The sequence below is a fragment of the Pyrus communis genome, chromosome 16 (assembly GCF_041283825.1).
Source record: "Pyrus communis isolate YQ-2024b chromosome 16, ASM4128382v1, whole genome shotgun sequence".
Classification (NCBI taxonomy): Eukaryota; Viridiplantae; Streptophyta; class Magnoliopsida; order Rosales; family Rosaceae; genus Pyrus; species Pyrus communis.
The window spans coordinates 686,561-711,570 of NC_142580.1; the positions used below are offsets into that span (position 1 = coordinate 686,561).

General features: G+C 34.2%; 1 protein-coding gene across 1 annotated transcript; it reads right to left on the minus strand.

Moving 5' to 3' along the window:
* Positions 1–235: 235 nt before the first annotated feature.
* On the minus strand, positions 236–4,191 carry LOC137732404 (myb family transcription factor MOF1-like). Its single transcript, XM_088687249.1, has 6 exons — positions 3,620–4,191; positions 3,475–3,551; positions 3,307–3,346; positions 2,637–2,787; positions 2,023–2,212; positions 236–812 (listed from the first exon to the last, which is right to left on the minus strand). The coding sequence occupies exons 1-6, from the start codon at positions 3,753–3,755 to the stop codon at positions 561–563; spliced, it is 846 nt and encodes a 281-aa protein (XP_088543375.1). The 5' UTR covers positions 3,756–4,191; the 3' UTR covers positions 236–560.
* Positions 4,192–25,010: the final 20,819 nt, after the last annotated feature.

The following is a 25,010-nucleotide window of genomic DNA, read 5'->3' on the forward strand; positions in this document are numbered from 1 at the left end:
TCTAGAGGCGAGGCCGGTGCCGATAGAGAAGGCCGACAAGGTAATTTTCTTCGCTTATATATAGTTCAACATTTTCCGTCGAAAAACAAATTTTACACTGTCTCTTAATGCACTGACATTTGAATCGAACAAAACCAAGCGACAAATAAAAAGAAGACGAAAACATCGGGTACAAGTTCATTTCTGTTACTTTGATTCAACTAAGACGAAATGAATTATTGAATGGCAGGAGGGATTGAAAAGAGACGAAGGTTCCAAATGCAGCTTATTTGTTCTAATTGTACAAATGTTTCTGGCCTGGTGTCTGCTGTCAAAGATACACTCTTTGTTCTACTCCTCCCTTCAGACGGGTCGTATTTGAAAATTCAGAGCTCATAACAAAGATATATATGCTTTGCGGTTCTAAAACCAAAAGTGGAACTCAAATGACAAATAAACCTCCCGAAGACCTAATCGATAACTTCTACAACAACAGTAAAAGAACTAACAAGATGTGGGGTGAGTGAGGGTAGAAATCTACTAGCCTAAAACAGATGATTTTTCTTTTTACAGCAGCAGCATCAGGTACCGCAGAGAGCAATCGAAAGATTCAGATTAAGATTCCGATTCCGATTCCCGGAAGAAGAGGCAGAGCAGTCTTTGTAGTTAGGCCTAGAGTATGACGATGAGATTGCCCCACTGAAGTCACTTGAAGAAGCATTACTCTTGTGGGAGGAGGGCTGGTGTAATGAGAGTGACAGTGATAGTTCACAATGGCCAGCTTCATGATGGTCTTCGACATGTGCTCCTCCTGCCTCTGGTAAGGTAGCAACCTGGAGGGAGGACAATTAATTAAACACCATGTCAGTAGGGCACGTTTAATTTTCAAAGAAATACAACAATGCTCCATGAATATGAAATATATGATTCAATAAGACGAAGTCTAAAGCGGAAGGAATTACATACATCTCTCAAGACGCTAGCTAATTTTACAATGTTGTGTATTGTGTGTTTTTAACACTCATTTAACGTCGTATTATTAGTCCGAGATGACATTATGATATCCTGATAAGGTGCACTTAAGTCTCTCTGTAGGGGTAGAAGGACGTTTTAATAATTTGAATTTGCTGATGACGAGAGGGAGGGGGGGAGAGGGGAGAGGGTCCCGTATTTATACGAATCAGAATTGGACCACAGAATGTAAGAGTTTTTGCAGGCAAAACCGTAGACTTGAACAACAAATTTTTAGAATGTAGTTCCTGTAGACAACAAAGCATGAAGAATAGGTGGACCTTGAAATTAAATAGGGCAGTATGGAATCATTTATTTGCAAAGCCAAACCACTGTTTGTTTTCCAAATGCTGCACCCCAACCACTTTTTCCACAGAACTCATTAAACAAGGTAGAAAAAATGAAGTGGACACAAAAAACTAGAGATTTTATTGAAGAATTCTGATGCGTTATGTAAATTAGTTAGGTTTAAGAAAGGAAAATTATTTTCACACTCGTTTTCTCCTTCTGCATGCTTTTACTTTTTTTTTCTTCTGTCTATTCAATAGAGGCTAGAAATAAACCAAGGTGTGCACGGAAGGAAACAAAGAAGATTTTCTATAAAATATAGAAGGGGACTAGTCTACTCAACACTTTCGAAGAGTTGAGAACGGTTTAGGCAAAGAGGTGACGCAACTTGACTTAAAAAATGTCAAAAACATGCACATTATTCCATCCATGCCGGCATGCCGGGCATGTTTCGAATGGAATAGGATTCTCTCCCCTTCAAATTTTCTCCTCTCCTGTGTCTTTCCACTTTGTCTTCACCTTTATAAAGAAGTTGACACAAATGTTGATGTAATTTAATCGTGAACGTTCAAATAAAAGGAGAGGAAAGAGGAGAATATCCTATTACGTTTCGATTTTCTGGGTGAAACCAGAAAAAACAAATACCAACATTGCACTCAAAGTTCTTCGATTAAAATAAAATACTTAAATGCAGTTGAGAGAGAGAGAGAGAGAGAGAGAGAGGGAGGGAGGGAGGGAGGGAACCTTCAAGAAATCAGATTCTTGCAAAGCAATTTTGAAGGCTGATGGGTGAGGGTCCTCCTTTATTCCCAATGCCAGAACGTAATCATCAAAAGAGTACGGATTTGACAGAGTCTCATATATTCCTCCTTTGCCGCATTGCTGCTGCTGCAAACCCTCTGAGATGTTTGAACCCATCGTCTCGGTTCTAGCTCTGATAAGTCATAGAAAAGAAACAAACAAAAAGAAGAACATGTATCAAGGAACAAGAAAGCAACTTTCAGGAAAAAAAATAAAGAAGCAATGACATCATGCAAATGCCTTTTTGTTTGTTTCCGATCACACCATCTTTATTTCCGGATTTTCTAGTATGTTCCGCGGGATTCTATACATCAGGATTTTTCGCCTCTTGCTCAATATTTTTCGCCTTTAGTGACTTAAAAGATTTAACGGCTGAAAAATCCTAATATATAAAATAACAAAGCACTGTAGAACTTTTGCTTTATTATACTCTTTTGACATTTGAATAGGTCTTTACACCCAAAAGAAACCAAAGAACAACTAAAATAGTGGATATATAGCTGTGCCTGCAGAATACAAATTCGTAGCTGGTGGTGCAAGTGCAGGTGTAGCCTAACCTTTTTGAACGGCGGGGATTGCAGATGACCTGGGAATCCGATTCTCTAGTGGGTTTGGAAGATGGGTAAAAGCTCAAACCATTTACTTCTTCAACACACCCATCATCCTCAGCCTCTTCAAATGAATGTAGTTTTCTTGTTTGCACCCTATCTGCCATTTTATAAAATAAATTATAAAAAAATATATATTAGAAATAAAACCTAAAGAGAGTAATAAATAGGTTCTTTTGGACAAAGTTTCCAGTTTATGCAAAGTGTGCCAATACTAGAAGATCGGAAAGAAGAAATGATCACGTTTTGGTATGAACTATTTGGGGCATCCACTAAAAGTCGACTACGAACAATAAATATGTATTGTTAAAGGGAGGAATATATAATAAATGAGGTGATGCTGCAGTTGCAGTTGAGTCCTCATATTTCATAAATTTATGCCATCAACGGAGTTTATAACTCTGCAACTCTAGCTCTGGACACAACCCATTACTGGCAAACAAATGGACAGTCAAGAAACACACATGAAAATGTTACAAGATGGAAACTTTTACAAGAAATCGGCCGAAGTAAATGAATGGGTATATGGAAAGATGAAAACTTCGGCAAAAAGTCGGCCGAAATAAATTAAGGGTATGAGAAAAGTTGAAAACTTTACAATAAATCGATGGTTATTTACCTTGTCTTATAATCGGATCGCCTCTCATGCTTCTATACATCTGATGATTAAAAGAAGAAGGGAACAAATTAACAAATAAAAAGGCAAAAAAGCATGAAAGCAGATGAAATGTTAACCTATTAAGACAAACAAAAGCACTAAAAAAAGCTGGAGAAAAAAGCAAAATACCTGGAGATGGCTTTTGACATGAGAAATGGTGAGCCCTTTGACATCCATCAACTGAAGAACAAGTTTTGGAGTAGCCTCTGCGAGAAAATAAAGAAAAAATTAGAAAACAAGCAAAAATAGAAGGTGGGGTTTTGTAATTACTTACTTTTATGGCCTCCAAGCCTTTCAATGGCCTGAAGAAAGCAGCGATGAAGCTCAGGAGTCCATCTCAAACGAGGCACCTTTGATCTCACATACTGCCTAACGGCGCCGTTTCTTGCACTGCAACTACTTGTAGTCATTTTTTTTTCCCAGCAACCTGGATCTTCCCCTGATCCCTTAATAAACTTGCTTACAGCCTTCACACCCTCAAGACCAGAACGAAACGGCGTCGTCCTGGTATTATTTTCTTCTCTTAAAAAGTTTCAAACCCGTTGAAAATGTGTGTTGGTCACAGCAGACACTAAGAGGGCATTTAAAAAAGGACGACTTAAAAGCCTATCTCAGAGAGGAGAGAAAAGGATAAGACGAGCTGAGAAGCTCTGTAAATTCCTTAAAGAGTCTGATAATACCTATTTGCTATTGCTGCAATTGCTAGTATTTCCCTAGCCTGCCTGCCCTGCCTCACCTGCTAATCGTACTATTACTATTCTATATTTACCCCTCTCTCTCTCTCTCTCTCTCTCCCCTCCTGCTGCTTCTGCTGCCTGCGCCTTCTGTTTATTTCTTGTACACCTTGCACCTACTGCCCACCCAAATATTAATAAATAAAATTTGAAAAGGAAAATGTTATTAATATTTTAAAAATCTTATTTTACATTTCTTATAAATGTATTTTTTTTTAAATCTAAAAAATTTAAAATATATAATAAGAATTTTAAAATGTAAATAACAATTCTCTTTGAAAATCGAAAATATAAAAAACTCTCTCTCTAATAACGTATCACACTCGCTCACGAGCTTCTGAAATTCTGATGGATCTTTTATTTTTTATTTTTTTTACCCTTCTTCTTCTCTCCAACTCATTGCCTCTGTGCCAATAGGGAGGATGCTACAACTGCTTCGCTTTGACCTTTTTCCTTCTCTCTCATGATTTCCAATTCCTGTTTCTGATCATATACGCCAACGTCGTCATGATATCAAAAACTCATGAAATTATTATTATTTCCATTTTATTCGACCAATAACAAAAAGAAGAATATAAATCATTATTTATTTGTCTTTCTCTCTAATATTTCTGTCTTTTTATATTCCCCTCGACACACTCGACAGTCTCCTTTATTTTCCGAAGTCAAATATACATAAATCATATCACGTGTACGTGGTAGAAAAACTGAAAAGTACTCAGATATGGAAAGACGTTTTTGCCCTTATTGTATGCAAATGCGATGGGATAGGTACCGGTGTTGGGAATGAGTTGTTATGTTGTATGTTGTCCTTGGCGAGGGCAGGAAGGGCAGAGGGGTGGTCCTTGCGAAAAACTTCTCCTCGGGATGGCCATGCTCCTCTAACCCTAATTCAATTACAAATTTTGCATGGCTGGGAAAGGATTTGGCATAACCATTATCCTATATCGTATGATTAATTATCGTTAGATATTATTTATATTTAATTTTAATTTTTAAATTTCAAATTATTTCTGACTGTACGATATATAATAAACGGTTACAATCACGAAATCTCCAAGAAAAAGATTCGATGAGCATCATTTTCCGATAAAGTCACTTTCCCCAACCCAATAAAACCAATCTCACATTTGTTAAGCAAAGAAAAAAATTTAAAGTCAAAATTGGTGTATTTCTTTTCTCAAATTATCTTACAATCTGTTTTGAAATTACACACTTATCAGGGTCTGAATAAAAATAAATTTTTATATGATCGTCTGATTAGAGAAGTTTTGCCCTCGTATAGAATAACATAAAATTGACTGAGAAATGTGCTTTATATATGACGTTGTTGTACGACTTTATCTAATTTTTTCCTTCTGAGTAGCCTAACCCTTTGGCACAACATTTATTGGACGTCCTCCTTCCTTTTGTTTTTCTTTTCAGTACCATGGTCTTCGAAGAGGAATATGGTTTATGATATGGGCAAGTTGAATCACATGATTGAATGGAAGTAGATGAAAATGCTAGGTCCCCTCTTTTAAATGGGTTGCCATCATTTTACTACACGGCACAAAATTATGTCCTCTTAAAAAATGGATAATATTAAGAAGATTAAATTTTTTTTATTGAATTATTACATAAGTGTTAATAAACGTGTTTATTACTAAGTGACATATCATTTAGTTTGCAAATTTAATTTAATATTTTGATCTACCTAGCATTACGCTAAAAAAAACTAAAATACTCAGCATGGCAATTGGAATGGGATGATGCAATATATTAATAATTTAAAATGCACCTAAGAAAAACAAACGATTAGACGAACCGAGTTTGGTTCATGGTTGGAGGGTTAAATTCCATTTAAGTTAATAGTGGTTAAATCGATGGAGAATTATTAAAACAACGCATTTTTAGGGTTTATGGTTGGTTACTTGAAGGGTATAGGACAAAGTGCCCTAACCCTAACCACTTTTCAATGTGTCTTCTGCTATGAAGCAGCCGGTGCGGTAACGGGAGCGCGGGGATTCGGCTGGATAATTCGCCGGAATTCGGCATGCTTCTGGCGCGAAACGCAGCCGTTTGAAACCTTGGGGGCAGAGAGAAACCTTAGAGGAGAGGAGAGCAATATGTAATACTATCTACAGAGGCAGCCATATTCCTTTTGAAACCTCCGTGCTTCATAGGTCTGCAACTACAGAGGTACACGGTAACAGAGTTACAGAGAGATAAGATATGTAGAATGGTACGATACATACCCTTCGTTTTACCATTAATTCACTCTTCTTAATTTTTGACTATTTAAATAAATTAAAAAAAATTAAATGATCGATAAAAATTAATAAAAACGTGGGTAATGTAAAAATAGGTATGCAGATAACAACCCGCTCTATATGGCCTCTACCTCTATGTGTGTGTTTGATTTAGGTTTTTCTTGCTAAGCTCGGTCATTAATCCAATTCCCACTGAATCCCATAATTCTGAATTCCATTTGCTTCTCAATCTCTTTAGGTTTGTCTGCACGTTGAGGGACCCTTCATAGTTCATACCCATCTATTAAATAGAGAGAGAGAGAGAGAGATATATATATATATATATATATACACATGTATGTATGTATGTATGTATGTATGTATATATTGAAATAGTCAAAGCCCAACGCCCTTTTCTATTGAGTTTTTTGTTGTACTATTGCAGCTACTGTCTACCGACGAGGACGCTGTGTCGAAATCTAAATACTTTGAAGTCAACCAGATCATGCCAGGAAGGCAAAAGAGGAATGTAAATACACGTACCCTAACCCTAGTGAAATCTGCACCGTCCACCTTACTACTGCAACGTTAGAAATACGGATGTCGATGAAGAATCAAGGGTTGTGATTGCAAGAAAGGACAACACATCGAGTGTGGATGATGAGTTAATATTCGTATATGGAATTCAACTGAATCAAAATCAAATCAAATCAAATCTCGCGCATGGGAGATGGAAAGAGAAGGAGGTGGGTTTCCTAAGGTCAAGCCTCAGTCATACGACAGTGATATTCTCCTCCTAATTTCTAGGTGTGCAGCCATAGCTATTTAAGGCCTAATTTTATGATAATTATGATATTAATATATGTGTTTACTTTATTACAAATTTTATAGAGATGAGTTCGGTTTTATTTGGTTTGATATTTTGTTAAAATCGAAAAATCACATTGAAATTATTATTTGGTTCGGTTAGATTTTTGGGTTTTTTATTTATTTTGAATTTTGTTTTTTAAAACAAAATTCTTAGTCTGTTTAAACTAAAAATGAAGAAATGAATAAGACTTTCAACATAGCCTAAAGTTGAGTTTATCTAACTTTAGATTGACATTAGACTAATAGATGACTTAGAATTGGGCTTAAAAAATGAATACTGAACATAAATAATTGATCAAATATTATTTTATATCTCATTCAGTTCGGTTTGGTTTAGTTTTTGAATCATCAAAATTGAAACCAGACCAATAGTTTTTAGTTTAGTTCGATTTTTTTAGTTTCTGTTTGATTTTCATTCGGTTCAGTTTTAGTTCGGTATTTTGGTCCTATTTTTTGTTCGATTTTTGGGTTTTCTAGCCCATCCAAAAATTTAAAGGTATTAATCCTAATTTTTGGCAAGTATATGATATTAATCATATTTTAATCAAAAATTTAGATTTTTCATAGCTTGAATCCTAGTTGTCAAAGCTTCCACATTTATGGCGCGTTAACATAACCGTAATGAAAGTAGGAGGAATTGAATTAAGGAGGAGTTGGAATGAGGAGAAGTCAGAATCGAATTGATGTTGAAGCTGTTTACTTAAATGTTCTGGAATCAGAACATAAATGACATTAATTCCATAAAGCTGTTTACTAATTCAGCAGAATCGGAATATAAACCAATATGATTACTAAAATACCCTTGTCCCAAATCAAATATTTTATATACTTTTTTTAATAAAATTTGATGTAATATATAATAGTAAGAAAAAAATTAAATTACTTTTTTATTTCATAGACACGAGACCTATGCCTAGTTGCCTGCCTCGTCATCATTTAACTATAAATTTAACGAATTAATTAACAAATGTAGGATGTTATATAAATAAATTATAACTCGGTGTTCAACATTTCAATATTTTAAAAGATAAAATATGAAATTGAAATAGCTCTCAAACTTCAGAGTATAAAACTTGCTCAAAAATATTTAATGAGCCAAGAATCCCTAACTAGCCTGCCTGGGGATGAGAGAATCAAATATATGAGGTTTCCAACCAAAGGACCAAACCCTCCACGTACACGTACACGAACGTCTATAAGCCCTTCGTTCTTAGTTCATCGACCTTTCTTTGTCTCAACTCTTAACGTGCATTATGTATGTTCCTCAGACTGGAGCATTTCAAATCCCTTTTCAGCAGATTCCACGGATCTCCAATGTCAAATTAGTCCCATGCGTACCTGTATGATGGGTTTTTTTTGGGTTGATTTGTGAATTTTAAGGGGTAGTTTGAAAATCTTGTCATTTTTGTTTCAATTTTTTAAAAAATAAATTTTTTGTTAATTTTTTTTAATCTTTAGTTTTTTAAATAAATGAAAACTTTTGAAAACTGAAAGGCTAAAATTATTTTCTTAAGTTTTCAATATCTTGCTTTTAGTTTTTAGTGTTTGATTTTTAGTTTTACCAAAAAATAGAACAAATTAATGTAATATGCAGTCTTGGTCTCATGGTTCTAGCATGCAGATGTGGGGTTGAAAAGATTAAACGGTGAACAGAGACGAGGAAGAGGACAACCGGACAAGTGCGATTATATAAACCTATATATATTTATATATATATATATATATATAATATTGTGTAAGGTGTTTGTATAGGCAGGGTACAGTACGATAATGATGGAAAGGTCAGAGAGGAAGAAAGGAATGATGGAAATTCCTGCGCAAATGGAATGATGCATACGGCAAAAGCATGTCCAGATCTACAGACGACCAAAGCCAATCCACCCACCAATTCTTTCATCATTTTTATTTTTTTATTGAAATTCATACATAAATATATCTGTGAATTCTGAAATTCTTGCAGTAGCTGAGCTGCACCAGCGCAACAGTAGCAAAACAAAATTAACTTATTATATTCTCTTTTCGCTGTATTTTCGTATCAATTTGTGTAGCAGGTAAAAACCCAAGACCAGAACCCAATAAAACTTTCAAGAAGATGGAAAACTTAGGAAAAAGGGCTTTGAGAGCAAGACAAAAGTCAGAAACTGTGAAGTTGGGAGGCGGCGGCTTCGAGGACGCCGGTATATTTGGCGTGTGCAGGTAAACGTAAATGTCCCTCGGTCATTGTGTAATGTATATGTATATGCATGTGTAACATATGGATGTCATATTTTGTATGCATGCATGCGGACGTCGGTCTACGCCTCTGTAAAAATTATGAAGTGTAACTACATTTTAAGATGGGGTTACGCTGTTCCGATTTCGTATCGTTGTTTCCAAATTGTATTGATTTTTTGTCTAGTTGTTCCCTCTCATCCTTCACTGAATTGACGATCTTTCTTTTTTAACAGCGAATCAAATGTCAAGTTAACTAAGAATGTTTATCTTATGGTGGAATATAAGAACAGGATTAATAACTAAAGAGGGAAAAAGGGAGAGAATATTGTGTTTCTGCATCTGGTATTGGTGATTCACTACTCTACTAGTAGCAGGTGGGTAAATAGTGTCATACTGTGCTGCTTCTGGCCGCTGGGCCTATGTGAATCAGATAATTAATTATGGTAGTTACTTGGGTTTAGTTGGAATTTACTCTCTGTGGGTTTGGGTTAGGGTAAGGGTTAGAGCTTTATTTTATTTTATTTTATTTTTTGGTGAAAGGATTAATTAGGGGTTTATTTAATTTAGGAAATTGAATGATGAGTCTCGTCAATCGCCGGGCTAATTGACGCAGTAGACTAATAAGACTACGTCTACGTCTGGAATCTTGATACGATAGTTGATCTCGATCTGTCCCCTCTTTCTTTCTGCTAGCCTATGACTCCTCTTGTAGCCTTGTTTCTGCTGCCAACTCAATCTACCAATGGATATATATTGGATTCTGTTCGATCATTCCCTACGTACCCTAGCCTTGGGGCTTACCTATATATTGTTCCACACCAAAATCCTTCTTCGATAGGGAATATATAATTCATAAAACTTTAACAAAAAATTTTCGGTATTTAAAAACAAAGTCATAAATTTTTTTAGTGGGGGCAACAGAAAATAATTAAGAAAACCTAATTATAATATGATTATACACAATATGATATTAAGGATAGTTTCAAATGATAATGTATCGCAATTCCAATGTTACGAAAATTTCAATATATTTGTGCAAAGTGGCAAAGTGAAAAGAAAAATATAAGTGCATGATAGGCAAGGGTGACAATAAATAGTTTGAATGACGACTTATGTACAAATTTATAAAAACCAACTAAAAACAGTGAGTTTTAACCCATGTTTTTTTTGTCAAAAATGCAAATTTTCTGTTTTCGTGAAATATTTTCCGTGAACATTAAGGAAAATTTACGAGGCATTAAGATTTATTGAGCAACATATGTTTATTTAGTAAACTATTTAAGTCGAAAATTAAAAAAATAAGTGAAACATATAGTATTGAAGCCCAAAACATTGTTAAAATTGGCTTCCACCCTCTAGAATATTAATTGAAAGTATTACTTTAATTTTCAAACTTCACGGTGAGGCAAGTGTGAAATAAATTGTCTGAACGACGATTTATATACAACTTTGTAAAAACTGACTAAATCGTGGGTGTTAACCCATGTTTTTTTGTCAAAAATGCAAAAAAAAAATTTCACGAAATATTTTCTGTGACCATTAAGGAATATTTTATAAGGCATTTTGAAGCGGATTTCTGATTTATTAATCAACAAATGTATATTTAGTAGACTATTTAAGTCGAAAACTAAAAGAATAGTGAAAAATATAGTAGTGAGGCAAAAAATATTATTAAAATAGGGTTCCACCCTCAAGAATATTAACCGAAACTATTACTTTAATTTTTAAATTTCACGGTAAGGCGAAAGTGAAAATAAATAGTTTGAACGACAAGTTATGTACGAATTTGTAAAAACCGACTAAAAACCACGATTTTTGTCAAAAAGCAAATTTTTTATTTTTGTGAAATATTTTCCGTGAGCATTAAGGAAAATTTTATAAGGCATTTGGAAGCAGATTTGCGATTTATTGAGCAACAAATGTACATTTAGTAGATTATTTAAGTCTAAAACTAAATAAATTAGTGAAAAATATAGTAGTGAGGCCCAAAACATTGTTAACTAGATTCCACCCTCAGTAATATTAACGGAAAGCAGGTATTCCTTTAATTTTCGAACTTCACGGTGAGTCGAAGGTAGGGGGTGGGCGCAGTGCGGTTCGGTGTGGTTTCGAGTGCAACCGCAACTGAAACCGAAACTTTTTGCGGTGCGATTAGGTGCGATTTTGAAGCCAAAACCTAAATGAAACCAAACTGTTTGGTTTGGTTTTGTGTGGTTTCAAACGGTTTCGATTTGGTTTTTGAGAAAAAAATGTACAATTTAAAATATATACCTATTTATGCATAAGACTATCAAACATGCATGACATCTCTACCCCTAATAGACCAATCTCCTCAGATTTAGCTTATAATTCCTGAGTGGTACGTTCTACTTCTAGCCATTTGGACTTAGTTGGTGATCTTATGACAATTCTTGCCAAGTATTTTGCAACAACAGTAATTAGTGGAAGAGTATAGATAAGGTAATGATTAAGTCATCAATATAATCTCGAGAAAATTTGAAATGCTCATCAATAAACATTGTGTTGCACATAAAAGAATTTTCTCATTTAATTTGGTTCTACAGTTAAAAAGATTTGTACAGTTAAGTAATTTATATTATGATGGAAGCCATAGGATGGATATAATGGTCCCACCAAGGCCGCTAAAGCTCTGCGATGGCATGAACCACACTACATTCATGGATAAAAAGGTCAGTGAGGTCGCAGAGATGTAAGCAGCTAGGTCGCACGCAGAGATGCAAGCAGTGAGTTCAAGGCACTGATGTCGACTGTGGAAGAGATGAAGATGAGTTTTGAGAGAGAGATAAAGATGAGTTTTAAGAAATAGAGAGAGACAGATGCAAGCAGTGAGTTCATGGCACTGATGTCGAATAGTGGTGCAAAATTGGATGACTAGTCTAGTTGAACTAATTAAAACATAACATCCAATATATGGTGCGGTTTTGAAAACCCAAAACTAAAACCAAACTGTTTTCTTTACAACGGTTCGGTTTTGAAACCGCAACTGTTTCAAAACCGTAAAACCAAACCGTTCGATGCGGTCCGATTCGATTCGTGTTTAGGTTTCGATTTTCGGTTCCAAGTGCCCACCTCTAGTCGAAGGTGACAATAAATAGTGTGAATGATGATTTATATACAAATTTCTAAAAACCACTATCCCGGACATCTCTATCTCTTTTAAACTCTAAAACCCTTTCATCCCCTCTCTTTTTAAACACTAATTCTCTCTCACTTAAACTGTATCTCTCTCCTCTTGGTAAAACTTCACCGAGCCACCACCATACCTTCACCATTTCGGCAAATTTTAGACCACCACCTCATCTCTCTCTATCACTCGCCATTACTTCAGTTCTCTCCATCACTCATCCTGCACCTAGCTCCCTTAACTCCTTTTATACTTTCATCTTAGCAAAGTACACCCGTGAGGCCAAGAACACCACCATCAATGTCGCTATACTTGTTACCCCGATGAAATCTGCGAGCTTCTCAACCCAAAACCTAGGACTTTGAGCTATGAATGTAACCCAGCCATTGAACCTGCACTGTACAATGGTCATATCACTATTCATTTCTTTCCCCAACCACGGTGAGCCTTAAGACCTTCACGTCTTTCTTATTTCAAAGCCTTATATTGTTTTTCAACCTCAAATGAGATTTGGGGGTGATATAATGCAGAAAGCATCTCAGGGAGTTTTTCCCCCAGATTTTCCGGCAAATGATGCAGCCACTTTCAGGCCTTTTTGGGGCCAACACCGACCACGACTGGGCTTCCAATGGGTATAGTTTTATTCCCTACATTCCTAGCTTTTATTTGGTTCTTAAATCACTGATTTTGGCTGAGAAATGAGCTCAAACGGAGCTTTGAAAGTTGGATGAAAATCTGCAAAATTGCAGGAACTCACGAGGAAGCCCAGTACAGTAGTACTCGCAAGCGCGTCAGTGCTTGTGGACGCATGTGGGTGGTCAGCTCATGGAAAAACCCAAGGTCCCTCCTTAGGTTTCTCGACGTGCCGAACCCAAATCCACTGTCCGTTTTTCAAAATTTGACCTTTTTAAAATAGTTTCTTTATTAGCCGTACTTTGTACGATTACGCGAATTTATGTTAATATGTTATATATTTACGTAAATGGTTTCGTTTATAGGTGAACTGCATCGTAATAATCTCCGTAGCCCGTGAGGCGGGTTCGACCTAACGACATGATTTGCGAGTGGAGCTTTGCTTTTTAAATATTATATATTTATTTAGTTTCCATTTATATATTTGATAAAGAATTTTCCACATTACGTTTAGATTAAAATAACGTTTCTAAGAATTAGCGTATTAACATAATTTTATGGAATATGTTACGTTATATGGGATGCACAAGTATGCGTATTATTATTAATGCCTTAATTGGATTTACGGTCATGAATAGTATTGCATTGACTAGAATTATCGAATTATCGATTTACCATTATATGATTATAATTATGTTATCTGTTCATCGTGTGCTACACTGATGTTTGTACTTGTCTGGGCGAGGGCCAGGCTTCATGTGTATGTTCACATTACATCGTACCCTCACTTTGGATCCATTGTAGGTGCCAGTCATCTCTTAGACTGCTATGGGTAATTAAGACTCGTATGTGATGCGCATAGCGCCAGTCTTCACGTGATTGTAGTACTAAATTGTAAATCATTATTACACCCAGTCCTATTCATGCCAGAGTACCTTTGCATGAACTTGTGTGTCAACTACATATGTCAATGAACACCCGATATGATATATTCGTTCATTAAAGTTATGGTGATTACCGATGGTTATGCGTTTTATATGCTGAATATCGTGAATTGTTGCATTATAGTGATATCACTGTTTATGATAAACGTTTTCATAGTATATGTAGTATATATATTTGGCAACTATACTTGTTTTACGGTAAGGGGTTGTTACATTTTCAAAAAGGTTTTACAAGCTTTATTTTTAGGCCCACTTACCCTTATTTTTCGCCCCTCCAGGTTCTGGTGGTTGAGTTTTCGTGTCGACGAGGATTCTTGACAGATCTTGGTTTAGGAGTTTACCTTTGATGGTAGAATTCTCATTCTAGTTTATTATACTTTACTTATGTTATGACATCACGTGTGAAATGGGTTCATTCCCGCTCACATGCGCACTCTTGAATTTAGGCACTTTTAGATTTAAATTTATTTATATTTTCCATATCACAACATTATACGACTTCATCACCTTTCTGGTGTTAACTAGCACAATTCAATTCAGAGCCCAAGTAGACATTCCGGGTTGGGGTGTGTCACCTAAAACATTGTTAAAATTGGGTTCCACCCTTAAGAATATCAATGGAATGTCTAACCTTAATTTTCAAAACTTCACGATGAGGTGAAGGTGAAAATGAATAGATTGGACGACGATTTATGTACGAATTTACAAAACAGACTAAAAACGTGAATGCGAACCCACGTTTTTTGTCAAAAATGCAAATTTTTTATTTTCGCAAAACATTTTCCATAAGCATAATGAAAAACTTTGTAAGGCATGTGGAAATGGATTTACTATGTATTGAGCAACAAATGTATATTTAGTAGAATATTTAAGCTAAAAACTAAAAAAATAAGTGAAAAATATAGTAGTGAGATCCAAAAATAGGGTTCTATCATCAAGAATCTTAACAGAAAGTCTTACCTTAGTTTTCAAAACTTCACGGTGAGGCAAAAGTGAAAATAAATAGATTGAACGATGATTTAAATGTGACTGGGCGAGGATCAGTAGCGTGGTACCGATCTTTCCCAATTCCATTTTTTTAATTTATTTTCTGTTTTTTTGTTTATTCCTTTGAGTTTTTTTCTTTGTACATTACTTTATCTGAGTAACCACTATCAAATTCAAATATCTTTAAATTTAGATTTTAAATCGTTGATTACAATTGTTTAAATATGTACAATAATAGATTTTGCATGAAAAAATATATTTTGAAGAATATGAGTTTGATAGTTTGTTGTTACGGTAAGAGAACTAAAACAAACATGCGCAACAAACAAAAACTAAAAACCTAAAAAGAAAAAATTGAAAAGATGGGTTCGGTATGACGCTAGCGATTCATACCTAGAAATGTTGCTACCATGCTAGCGACATTTCCTTTTGACAATCGGTAAAAAGGTACTGATTGTATCCTTTTCTATTTCATTTATTTATTTGGAAGCAAGTTTACGATTTATTGAGCAACAAATGTACATTTAGTAGACTATTTAAGTCGAAAACTAAAAAAATAAGTGAAAAATATAATAGGGAGGCCCAAAACATTGTTAAAATGGCGTTCCACCCTCAAGAATATAACAAAAAGTATTACTGTTTAAATATGTACAATAATAGATTTTGCATGAAAAAATATATTTTGAAGAATATGAGTTTGATAGTTTGTTGTTATGGTAACAGAACTAAAACAAACATAAGCAAAAAACAAAAACTAAAAAACTAAAAAGAAAAAATTGAAAAGATGGGTTCGGTATGAAGCTAGTGATTCATACCTGGAAATGTTGCTACCATGCTAGCGACATTTCCTTTTGACAATCGGTCAAAAAGCACCGATTGTATCATTTTCTATTTCATTTATTTATTTGGAAGCAAGTTTACGATTTATTGAGCAACAAATGTACATTTAGTAGACTATTTAAGTAGAAAACCAAAAAAATAAGTGAAAAATATAATAGGGAGGCCCAAAACATTGTTAAAATGGCATTCCACTCTCAAGAATATTACAAAAAGTATTACTGTTTAAATATGTACAATAATAGATTTTGCATGAAAAAATATATTTTGAAGAATATGAGTTTGATACTTTGTTGTTATGGTAAGAGAACTAAAACAAACATACACAAAAAAACAAAAACTAAAACACTAAAAAGAAAAAATTGAAAAGATAGGTTCGGTATGAAGCTAGCGATTCATACCTGGAAATGTTGCTACCATGCTAGCGACATTTCCTTTTGACAATCGGTAAAAAAGTACGGATTGTATACTTTACTATTTCATTTATTTATTTGGAAGCAAGTTTACGATTTATTGAGCAACAAATGTACATTTAGTAGACTATTTAAGTCGAAAACTAAAAAAATAAGTGAAAATATAATAGGGAGGCCCAAAACATTGTTAAAATGGCGTTCCACCTTCAAGAATATAAGAAAAAGTATTACTGTTTAAATATGTACAATAATAAATTTTGCATGAAAAAATATATTTTGAAGAATATGAGTTTGATAGTTTGTTGTTATGGTAAGAGAACTAAAACAAACATACGCAAAAAACAAAAACTAAAAAAACTAAAAAGAAAAAATTGAAAAGATGGGTTCGGTATGAAGCTAGCAATTCATACAAGGAAATGTTGCTACCATTCTAGCGAAATTTCCTTTCGACAATCGGTAAAAAAGTACCGATTGTATCATTTTCTATTTCATTTATTTATTTGGAAGCAAGTTTACGATTTATTGAGCAACAAATGTACATTTAGTAGACTATTTAAGTCGAAAACCAAAAAAATAAGTGAAAAATATAATAGGGAGGCCCAAAACATTGTTAAAATGGCGTTCCACCCTCAAGAATATAACAAAATGTATTACTGTTTAAATATGTACAATAATAGATTTTGCATGAAAAAATATATTTTGAAGAATATGAGTTTGATGGTTTGTTGTTATGGTAAGAGAACTAAAACAAACATACGCAAAAAACAAAAACTAAAAAAACTAAAAAGAAAAAATTGAAAAGATGGTTTCGGTATGAAGCTAGCGATTCATCCCGGGAAATGTTGCTACCATTCTAGCGACCTTTCCTTTCGACAATCGGTCAAAAAAGTACCGATTGTATCATTTTCTATTTCATTTATTTCTTTGGAAGCAAGTTTACGATTTATTGAGCAACAAATGTACATTTAGTAGACTATTTAAGTCGAAAACCAAAAAAATAAGTGAAAAATATAGTAGGGAGGCCCAAAACATTGTTAAAATGGCGTTCCACACTCAAGAATATAACAAAACGTATTACTGTTTAAATATATACAATAATAGATTTTGCATGAAAAAATATATTTTGAAGAATATGAGTTTGATAGTTTGTTGTTATGGTAAGAGAACTAAAACAAACATACGCAAAAAACAAAAACTAAAAAAACTAAAAAGAAAAAATTGAAAAGATGGGTTCGGTATGAAGCTAGCGATTTATATCAGGAAATGTTGCTACCATTCTAGCGACATTTCCTTTTGACAATCGGTAAAAAAATACTGATTGTATCCTTTTCTATTTCATTTATTTATTTGGAAGTAAGTTTACGATTTATTGAGCAAGAAATGTACATTTAGTAGACTATTTAAGTCGAAAACCAAAAAAATAAGTGAAAAATATAATAGGGAGGCCCAAAACATTGTTAAAATGGCATTCCACCCTTAAGAATATAACAAAAAGTATTACTATTTAAATATGTACAATAATAGATTTTGCATGAAAAAATATATTTTGAAGAATATGAGTTTGATAGTTTGTTGTTATGGTAACAGAACTAAAACAAACATACGCAAAAAACAAAAACTAAAAAGAAAAAATTGAAAAGATGGGTTCGGTATGAAGCTAGCGATTCATACCAGGAAATGTTGCTACCATTCTAGCGACATTTCCTTTTGACAATCGGTAAAAAAGTACTGATTGTATCATTTTCTATTTCATTTATTTATTTGGAAGCAAGTTTACGATTTATTGAGCAAGAAATGTACATTTAGTAGACTATTTAAGTCGAAAACCAAAAAAATAAGTGAAAAATATAATAGGGAGGCCCAAAACATTGTTAAAATGGCATTCCACCCTTAAGAATATAACAAAAAGTATTACTATAATCTTCAAACTTCATGGTGAGGTGAAGGTGAAAAATTAACAACGATGTATGTACGAAGTTGTAGAAATTGACTAAAAACCGTTTTTTGTCAAAATTGCAATATTTTTATTTTCGTGAAATATTTTCAATGACCATTAAGGAAAATTTTATAAGACATTTGGAAGCGGATTTACGATTTATTGAACAACATATGTATATTTAGTACAGTATTTATGTCGAAAACTAAAAAAATAAGTGAAAATTATAGTAGTGATGCCGAAAACATTGTTGAAACATGGTTCCACCCTCAAGAATATTAACGGAAAGTATTAATTTAATTTTCAAATTTCACGGTAGGGTGAAGGTGAAAATAAATAGTTTGAACGGCGATTTATATACGAATTTGTAAAAATCGACTAAAAACCGTCAGTGTTAACCCACGTTTTTTGTCAAAAATGCAAATTTTTTATTTTAGCGAAATATTTTTTGTGAGCATTAAACAAAATTTATAAGGTATTTGTGTGACAGCCCGTCCCGAATTACTTGTACCGTAGGTGTGAAAAGATGATTTTGCCCCTAGACGTTAATTGACGTTGTAAAGTGTTGTTTGTTTTGTTTTGGTTGGTGGGCGGATTTCTTCCATTCCTTTGCAAGTGTACGGACAAACTTCGAAGCCAACTTTCCACGCACGGATCGAAGGTTTGAAGGTTGGTTTTGGACTCATAGCAAGCCCAAGAACTCATCCATACCAATTTTAGGACGTGAGACCTTCAAAAACCCGAGAACCCAGTTTTCATGCATTGTTTATGTACTCGTGATTGCAGAGGTTGCATCGAGTTTTGAGGTCGTATAGAGCTTTAAAACTTTCTCACGAAGCTCGGGGAACAAGTTTGAAGGATTTTGGATGTCGGGATAGCGAGTTCTAAGGTTGGCCGGATTTTCTGGAATTTCTCTGGTGAGTTTCCATTGGTTTTAGGTCCCCAAAGTGTTTCCGGCGACACAGACGGCGGTCGGTGGCAGCTTCGGCGATGATCACCGGAGAAGATGAAGAATATTCTGTCAACTCTGACGGAATATTCCTAACGGCAGTTAACGGTGTCAGGTTAGTTTTAACGGTATATTCCATTCTTGGACAGAATATTCCCTAACGCCGTTAGGGTCTCCGTCAGTGTGCCTGGCACGTGCTCGCGCATGGCCGGTGTGTGGGAGGTTGGAAAATTATTTTAAAAGTATGGGGATATTCGTGAGGTTGAGTAGATCATGTTGGTATATTCAAACACCCTAATTGAGCAATGTATGAGAAATTATTACCTAAGGTTGGTTATGAACGTTAAATTGATGGTTTTATAGTTGTTTCGCATATAGGTGAGGACTATCCGGACGACAAGCACAACCACGCGAGGCTCGAGGCTTACGATCCTTCTACATATCAGTTTTGGGTAGCAAGGACGTGGGTGGCAAACGAGACATCGAGGCAGTTCTGACAGGGCACCCTCCATGTAGGATTTTCTAGTTATCACTTGTGTAGTGTTTGTTTATTCTGGACTGCACCTAGGATACTTGAACTTCTACTTTGCCTTTTTCCTTCCATGTTTGTCACTATCACTCACTGATCTTTTTATTGTAATTATTTTGTTGACTTTATTTCCTCGTATTTTCACTCTTTTACTTCCGCATTGCGCACTTGGCTATGTCACCCTCACGTGACGGCTAGCACGCCCCAAATTTTTGGAACAGGGTGTGTCAATTTGGAAGTTGATTTACGATTTATTGAGCAACAAATGTATATTTGGTAGACTATTTAAATCGAATATATATATATATATATATATATATAGTAGTGAGGTCCAAAACATTGTTAAAATTTGGGAAAAAAAAAACATTGTTAAAATTGCGTTCCACCCACTAGAACATAACGATATAGTAGTGAGGTCCAAAACATTGTTAAAATTTGGGAAAAAAAAAACATTGTTAAAATTGCGTTCCACCCACTAGAACATAACGTAAAGTATTACTATAATTTTCAAACTTCACGGTGAAGTGAAGGTAAAATTAAATAGTTTGTATGACTATTTATGTACGAATTTGTAAAAACTGACTAATACCAACCAGTGTTTACCCACGTTTTTTGTTAAAAATGCAAATTTTTTATTTTCTCTAAATATTTTCTATGAGCATTAAGGAAAATTTTATAAGGTATTTGGAAGCAGATTTACGATTTATTAAGCAACAAATGTATATTTAGTAGAATATTTAAGTCAAAAACATAAAAAATAAGTGAAAAATATAGTTGTGATGCTCAAAACATTGTTAAAATAAGGTTCTACCTTCAAGAATGTTAACAGAAAGTATTACTTTAATTTTCCTTTTAATCTAACTACTGCAGCATTTACAATTTGCTGCCATGCCAAGTTTTTTATTTATTGTCAACGCGTTTGTCCATGCATTTAGGACTTTCGGAATAAGCATAAACCGCCACGGCAACATTGTGTGTTCATAATTATTGTCACGTATTAATTTATCTGTACATAAAATTATATAATTACCATAAAACAACACATAGACATCTAACCACTGTGAAAGTTGCCATTGTGCGAACCCATCATTAGTGTTAATTGACATGGAAACAGTGGCGGAGCTGATATGCGGTATTGCTGCCCACTGCAACAATTATACTCTTACTCTATAACTATTTAATTATGTTTTACTATTAGACTAGCATTAGCTAGTATTTTTTCTCCCTGCGGTTTGATTTCTTCCTTTTTTTTTCTGTTTGTTTTTAGTTGTAATCTCTCTCTAGTTTTGTCAAGAAGACTGTTCAGTTTTCAGTTGTAGTCGCTCTCTTGTTCTGTGAAAAAAAGCCTTCAATGTGTGGTTGTGGTAACTCTCGCAATTTGTCAAGGAGAGCTTTCGTGGTTTTGGCCATGGTATTGGCTTTTCAAATCTTGAAATCTAAACCAGCGCTTATTTGTCAACGTTGCAAAATTATAAGAGATTGGTGCTGTCTTTTTCTCGTGGGCCTCTACCATAGTTCTCGGACTTGCAATTTTGTAGTCCTCGTAACTAGAGTTTAGGATTAAGGGTCCTCCACGATTGAAAAATCATAGTGTATTTTTGATGTATTTGTAATTTTAGGGCTTTGATATTCTTTTAACATGTGTAATCTTTTAAGTTGTTCTAAGAAACACCTTTAACATGTTTATCGTATATACATTTTTTGACCATTTATAATGTTCGCTAAAAAAATTCATGTTTTACTCTTAGAGAACAAATACAGACAAATGTATTGAGTGATAATACTCGAGCCAATCGGCCCAGCTTTCACGGTCTAGGGAATGAAGAATGACTGAAGAAAATATGGTTGCCCACCATCTTGACTTTTCACTCTATATATAAAGTAAAGGTATGGAATTGCTAAGTATAAAGTTTAAATGATAGCGTTCTCAGACTTAATCATTTTGTATTTTTCTTAAAATATCATTATACCCGGAAAATGATTATACACTATGTTACGATATTAGATCCTTCAACATTTTATGTCAACAGAGAATTTTAGACAAGTGCAATCATGGTTGTTCTGAACTAACACTCAAAGAAATATTTTGGACAATATATCGAAACGTGTTATATATAAATATAGTTTTAAACCAAATTTGGATGTGAACGAAATATATCGAAAGAAACCATGGTCTAACTTGTTTTACGTTTACCTATGTTTTCTTTCTTTCTTTCTTTCTTTCCAAACGCTAAGTTCGTGCTTGTTAAGCATGGAAGTCAAAGATAGCCGCAATCAAAAGTCATACATATATACCGACCATGAAATACGATAAAGAATAAACCGGCCGGTATCCATGGAATGGAAGGGAATGGAACTGAAAGTTCAAGTAAGTTGAAATCGTCCGATTAAATTTGTATACTAATAATATTTAATCATAAAATATCTGGGCGTGTCATTCTTCTGGGGAATATGTGATGATGAGATAAATTAGTTGGACCCACATCGGTGACCATAACAAAGGCAAAGTCGTGGAGATCATGGGTTGCAATTCCTTCCTTCTGGTCATCCATGCAAGCTAGGTTTCAGCTGGTGGCAACTACGGAGGTCAATGTATTAGGTTATAACTTTGACAATTTCTTACCCCGAAAAAGCAAAAGAGTATTTTCCTTTGATTGGGGGGATAATTTGCTAACTTTAAGATCACTAAAGTTGCTTCAATCTCACTGTCAAATGTATTGACTATTAATCAACACCAAACCATGTAATTTTTCTAAAAGAAAAAGATGGCTAACTATATAATAGTTCAACATTAAAATATATATCTATATATGTTAACCTACATATAAACTACAAATAATTTCAAACCTCTCGAAAGAGACATTAGAATCAAGGCATGTACATCATCTCTGAGCATCTTTCTAGCCTTTATCTGTTCCACCTACTTCTGGTCCAGGGCATTCTTTGATTGATTAAGCATGTCTTATATGAAATTAGTCCAAATCAAAATGGCTAATTGTTTGCCAAACACTAGGAACTTTTAAATTAATTGTTATATTTTTTTATCAAGCGTTTGTCATTTTACACAGTGTGATTACTAGTACAATTTCAGGCCAACATTTGTCGAGTACTGTTGACAACCTGGTGCCCAGCAGGCATTACACCAAAGTATCAAACACTTGATAGACACAAAAGAAACTCATATCAAACATTTAGAGAGTTCTAGTACGACATTCACATATATATATTTATCGTGATCCTAAGACCACCTTGGTCACAATATGCATCTGCCCTTGTTTATGTGTGTGTGTGTGTGTGTGTATATATATATATATATATATATATATATATATGTTCTCTACTATGTTCTAGCTATCAAATCAAATGATGATGCACAGACAGCAAATAAGAGACAAAACAAAGTTTGAAAACAATTTCGAAATCTCATAGACTTTGATTAATTAATTAATGTGAGGTGCATTTTTAACTTAATTTATGTAATGTATATTTTTACACTAAAAAAAGCATGCACAAGTAAAATATAAAAAGCCTGCCGTCATTATCCTATTTCACTTTATCATCTTCGTGTGAAGAATTAAGGGAATGAACGAGGAATGAAAATATTATCTTTTTTTGGGTCAATGATTAATATTATTACTAGTGTGTTGTAGATATTGATTATTAATTTTTTATTCTGCCGATCTGGACTCTGGAAAATGAAGAATGATTGAAGAGAAAGGGTTCCCATCCGATCCCCACCATATTTTGACTTTGCAAGCTCAACTGCTCAAGGCATCGAATTAGGTGAAAAGTTTGAATTATTGTGCTGTTTTAATTTTTATTGATAAACTTTTACTTTGTGTGTGTACCCTTTTGGCTATATGGCTAGTGGTCCAGTCGACCAGATCTCCAGACGTTACGAATGATTTCTGAAAATCAAAGGACAGTAGAACCAAAGCTTCTAGATTATTTGTTTTGTGTTAGGGTTTTTGGCCTCATATATTTCACGAACAGAGTCGCATTTTAATAAAACGCAACGCAAAGATGGAACCTCACAAGGTCTCAATTTTTATTACCGAAACCAATTCGTAAAACTATAAAAAATGATGAAAATTTTATCATGTGTCAAGCAATCGGTATTTCATTAGTTCATAGAAGTACAAAACATCAAAAGATGTTGAGAAAAAGAAAACATGTTGATACAAATTTTGATGAAGTCATTACAAAACATCAAAAGATGTCTGGAAATAAAGAGAAACAAAATTATGATTTGTTTGTTCCTGAAAATATTTCATCGCCTAGACGTCTAGAGAATGATGAATTCTAATTTGTTTAAATTCTAAGAATAGACATAAAAATTGTTTGTTTTGAGTTTTGACATAAGATATTTTTGAAAAGTTATGGATGAAGAGATTTTTTAATGTATTCGAAACATAGAGCGGTATGTCATATGTTATTATACAAGTATAAAGAAGTTTTTTTATCCAAGTATCTCTCCACTTGTACAATGAAATATAACGTATATGTCTGTGTTCCGGACACACTGATACATCTTTCTTCCTTGTGGACTTTTGAATTGGTTGACATTTGCATGGCTGTATGCCCGAGACTATTATTATTCCCTTCGATGTTACTTACTACATTATATTTTCTTTGTTAAAAGGGGAGTTTGAAATTTGTGGTACATTTGTGGGTATAACCGTCGGCGTCTCAGTTCTCTGTACATATCTTCTTTGTGGATTTTTGTAGGTTACCTCTTCAAATTGAGTACCTGCAATAACATAGTCGTATATGTATTCGTAAGTTGGCACCGGCCCATCTGTACGTTATGAACATAAGGAAGACAGAGAAACCCTTGATTTAATTAGGTTCACCCGTTCAGAGAAATGAGATTGGAGCAATGTGAGGTTATTTGCTGCTATCATTTTTCATTCTACGTCATATGATAAGTGAAAAAATCGAACGACAACCTTGATCCTAGATAAAACAAAATACAAAAATTACAAAATAAATGAACAGATAGAGCCTACGGCACAACATGCAGAACAGTCTACATGCAAATTAGCTTCCGAGGTCGAGCAATCACAATTTCACTATAGAAATTTGCAAATGAATGGTGGACTAGGCCACTTGATCATTTAGGTTGTTTGTTCAGCATTGATGAGATCTATAGCATCGATATGTTAAGTTGTGTAAAACTCTTTTTAGAACGGGAGAAGAACGACACGAACCAAACAAGCAAACCATCTTAAGTAAAAAAAGGG